Raw genomic sequence first — 4,709 nt, forward strand, 5'->3', positions numbered from 1 at the left:
TTTTATTATAATTTCAACTACCCCATTCACTCACTCTCTTGTCTTTTTTGGATTGGAAAAATCTAGAAACGAGAGTCAATGCGAGAGTTTGTGTGACAAAAGTGACAGATGACTGAGGAGAAATATATTAGAATAGAAAGCGTAATAATTGGTGTGAGTGCTTATAAAGGTTGGTGACGACAGAGCAGAATTAAAAGGTATCAGAAACTTTAAGGAAAAAGAAAAAGTTATAAGAAACATTTTTTTTTATTAAAATAGATAAATAAATAAATAAAAGGTGTAAGAAACATAGGAATATCAAAGCTTGACTCCAAGTCGTCTCTAGTATTCACTTAAGCTAGAATTCTACAAATAGCGAATCTAAAAATTTGTTACAATACATAGAAATTTGTCGTGAGAGATAAGCCTACACCAAACAATAACACAATCTTTCTTTTCTCCTCCTTTTAGCAATTTATTTTTAAACCATGTTTCTCAATGACTTTTTGACTTGTTTTTTTTTTTTTTTTTTTAGGAATAACTTTTTGATTAGCGCTTATTTTTTATGAATTTACTTTTTGACCAGCTTTGAAACAAAATAATAAAGATAATTTCCGTATAATGATACTTTCAGTGTGAAGAACAAATCCAAATGCATAGACCGGTTTTTCCGCGTTTTTTGGTAACTAGATGACTTTTTTTTTTTTTCTTTTCACACTAACCTTATGACTTTTTTTTCTTTTCACACTAACTTTATGCCTTTTTTTATTTATCTTTTTGAGTAGCTTTTTGACCAGCTTCAAACGAATTGGTAAAGATAATTTCCGTGTAATGGTACTCGCCGTGTGAAATCTGTATCAAATCTTGAACCAGTTTAAATAGTGCGGGGGAGCTTAGACATTTTAAATAGAATTCTGAACCAGTTTGCAACTTACAAAACAAAGAGCCATGGCATTGACTAACTTGAAAAACGTGTTTTCCCTCTTTTCTCTGGTCGCGTTGGCCGTCTTACATTCCTCATTCGATGTTGCATCTCTTTCTGTGAATGAAGAGGCAGAGATGGATGCTCTACTCAATTGGAAAGCTAGTCTTCAAAATGAGACACAGTCACCCCTGCCGTCATGGACTCTCCTTCCTAATAATGCAACCAATTCTTTGAGCTATCAAAATACAAGCTCAAGCTCAAGCTCAAGCCCATGCAGTTGGTTCGGTATTTCTTGCACCCAAGCAGGAAGTATTACTACATTAAACTTGACGAACTCTAGCTTGAAAGGTACGCTTCATGATTTTCCATTCTCATCTCTCCCTAGTCTTGCATACCTTGATCTCAGCATGAATGAGCTATTTGGTACAATCCCTCCTGAAATTAGTTACCTCTCCAAACTCAAATATCTTGATCTATCCCTTAATGACTTTTCGGGGGCTATCCCACCGCAGATTGGCCTACTGATCAATCTTGAGATCCTGTCCCTAGCTGAAAATCAATTAAATAGCTCGATTCCTCCAGAAATAGGCCAGTTAAAGTCTCTCAATACCCTTTTATTGTTTGCCAACAATCTCCGTGGCTCCATTCCTGCTTCTTTAGGTAATTTGAGCAACCTGATTCACTTGTATCTCAATGATAATGTGCTTTTGAATTCCATTCCAGCATCTTTGGGCGATTTAAGCAACTTGGCTTATTTGGCCCTTTATAATAATCTACTCTCTGCCTCCATTCCACCAGAAATTGGAAACCTTAGCAATTTAGTTGAACTTGATATAAGTAACAATAGTTTAACAGGTCCCATTCCTTATAGTATTGGAAACCTTGAAATGCTAACATTGTTGCAATTGTTTGAAAATCACCTCAACGGCTCCATCCCCCCAGAAATTGGAAATTTAAAGTCCATAACTACTCTTGATCTCGCCAACAATCAATTAAGTGGTACTGTTCCAATTTCCTTGGGTAATTTAAGTTCCTTAGAAGTTCTATATCTTCGTGAAAACCAATTTTCTGGTCCTATTCCTCAAGAGATAGGAAATTTCACAAAGTTGACTACGCTGGTGTTGAATACAAACCACTTTACTGGTTTTTTGCCTCAAAACTTATGCCAAAGTGGATCTCTCCAAAGCTTTTCTGCATATGACAACCATCTCATAGGTCCAATACCAAAAACCTTGAAGACTTGCATGAGTTTAATTAGAGTCCGCCTTCAACAAAACCAACTCTTTGGGAATTTATCTGAAGATTTTGGTGTTTATAGAAAGCTGCAATACATGGATCTAAGTTACAATAGATTTTATGGTGAAATCTCTCACAGTTGGAGTAGGTGCCCGCTACTAGGCACCCTGCTGATTGCTGGGAATGGTATTGGTGGTGGCATACCACCTGAAATTGGAAACTTCACTCCACTCCATGTACTTGATCTTTCTTATAATCGGTTGGTTGGGAAGCTACCAAAGGAATTTGGGAAGTTGACTTCTTTGTTGAAATTGAAGTTGAATGGAAACCAACTTTCTGGTGATATATCTCCAGAGCTTGGATCATTGACAAATCTTGAGATTCTGGATCTATCCAGTAATAGATTTGACAACTCGATCCCCAGAATTATAGGGAACTTTTTGAAACTACACTATTTGAATATGAGCAACAACAAGTTTCGCCATGATATTCCAGTTGAAATTTGTAATTTAGCTCAGTTGTCCCAGCTAGATTTGAGTCATAACTCGCTCGAAGGAAAGATACCTTCACAAATTGGCAAGCTTGACAGCTTGGAGACGTTGAATTTCTCCCACAATAACCTCTCTGGTTTTATTCCAATTGCTTTCGAAGAGATGCATGGTTTGTCATATGTGGACATATCCTATAATAAGTTGGAGGGCCCTCTTCCCAATACCAAGGCATTTCAAGATGCTTGCGTAGAAGCATTACGAGGAAATAAAAGGTTGTGTGGAAATGTTACAGGATTGCAACCCTGTGTGGTAGGAAGACCAATTTCAAAGACGGGACCCAAAATCTTTTTGTTAATCATTTTCCCTCTTTTTGGAACACTATCACTTGTATTGATGTTTCTTGGAGTTTTCCTCATTTTGCAAAGAAATAGGAAGGACCCTCATATAGATCAAACGACTTAACACAGACAATGAGAAAGTGTTTTCAATATCAACTTTTGATGGAAAAGCAATGTACAAGGAAATCATTGAAGCAACACAGGGTTTTGATGATATGTTTTGTATTGGGAGGGGAAAACATGGAACCGTGTATAAAGCAACTCTAACATCAGGAAACACAGTGGCAGTAAAGAAAGTCCAATCCTTGTGTGATGGTGAGATTGTACAACAAAAAGAGTTCTTCAATGAGATAAAGGCATTAACAGAAATACGCCACCGAAACATCGTAAAATTGCATGGCTTTTGTTCACAATCACAACACTCATTTTTGATTTATGAGTACTTTGAAAGGGGTAGCTTGGCCACAATTTTGAGCAGTGATGGAGGAGCAAAGGAGCTGGACTGGAATAAGAGGATGAATATTATCAAAGGTTTGGCTCATGGTCTATCTTACATGCACCATGATTGCTCACCACCAATTGTTCATAGGGACATATCAAGCAAAAATGTTATGTTGGATTCAGATTATGAGGCTCATGTTTCAGACTTTGGCGTGGCTAAGCTTCTTAATCGAGACTCATCCAATTGGACTTCATTTGCCGGCACATATGGATATGTTGCACCAGGTAATATACTTATTTCTTCAATCATTATAGAACATAGATTATATCAATACATTGGCATAATATTCTGCTTTTTTTTGTAGAGCTTGCTTATAGTGTTGGGAATTTAGACCCCTTAAACACACAGATTGCGTAGCCTAGATTAATTAGCCAAGTTGTTACTTAGTCAAATTAAGCAATTCTAGGTTAAAACAATCCAAACAATCATATCAAGATATAAAGCAGCGGAAAATAAATAACACAAGATATGATCACCCAGGAAACCACACGGTAAAAACCTGGGGAGGATTTGACCCACCGATCCTCAAGGCTAACCTGAATTCACTATGAAAGAATTGAAGTTCGTACAAAAGGACTACAAGCTCCCCGCTCGACTTCCTAATGCTACCCACCAGTAGAACTTCCTGACACGACCACGCGCAGGCTCCGAATCCACGGACTACTTCTTTCTTGAATTCCTCAATCAGCTACAAGCTCCCCGCTTGCTTTTCTTTTAAGTTCCAATGGTTGCAACAGTAATGATCTTCAAGATGTTGAAATAATCTCCACCATGAAAACCCTAAGTTTTGTGTAAAGGAAAGCTCCTCAAAGATCTCACACGAGATTCACACAAAACAGCAATGTATGAGCAACAATACAATATGGACAACCTTCAAAAACGTGGCTAGGGTTTTATTTATATACCTAGGGTAAAAACATAAAACCCTAAACGTTTAATGAAGTAGGGCTGAGTTGGAAATTCTGCAGAAAATTCAACCTGTGCGATTTTCGATCGATCGAGTCTATTCTTCGATCGATCGAGCCAGGCCGAAAGTCCCAAGTACTTCTGCAGCCACTCGATTCCAACTTTACAATATTAAACCAACTTTGAGCAAGTCTAAATAAGACTAAATACAATGTTTTGATCATGGTTTGCCAACATTACAAATTAGAGTTCTAAATACATAAAATCCTAAGACCTTAGAACCTAACAAACTCCCCCTTTGGCAATCCGTGACAAAACCCTAATTAACAGCT

The 4,709-nt window shown here is 37.3% G+C and overlaps 1 protein-coding gene across 1 annotated transcript; it reads left to right on the forward strand.

Moving 5' to 3' along the window:
* Window positions 1-893: 893 nt before the first annotated feature.
* Window positions 894-3,790, forward strand: LOC136071542 (MDIS1-interacting receptor like kinase 2-like). The gene is given in 2 exon segments (XM_065782975.1): window positions 894-3,087; window positions 3,089-3,790. Coding segments are annotated over 2 exon segments (2,847 nt in total). The 5' UTR covers window positions 894-927; the 3' UTR covers window positions 3,776-3,790.
* Window positions 3,791-4,709: the final 919 nt, after the last annotated feature.

Source organism: Quercus suber, unplaced genomic scaffold, assembly GCF_002906115.3.
Source record: "Quercus suber isolate HL8 unplaced genomic scaffold, Cork oak 2.0 scaffold_16, whole genome shotgun sequence".
In the NCBI taxonomy this organism is placed as follows: Eukaryota; Viridiplantae; Streptophyta; class Magnoliopsida; order Fagales; family Fagaceae; genus Quercus; species Quercus suber.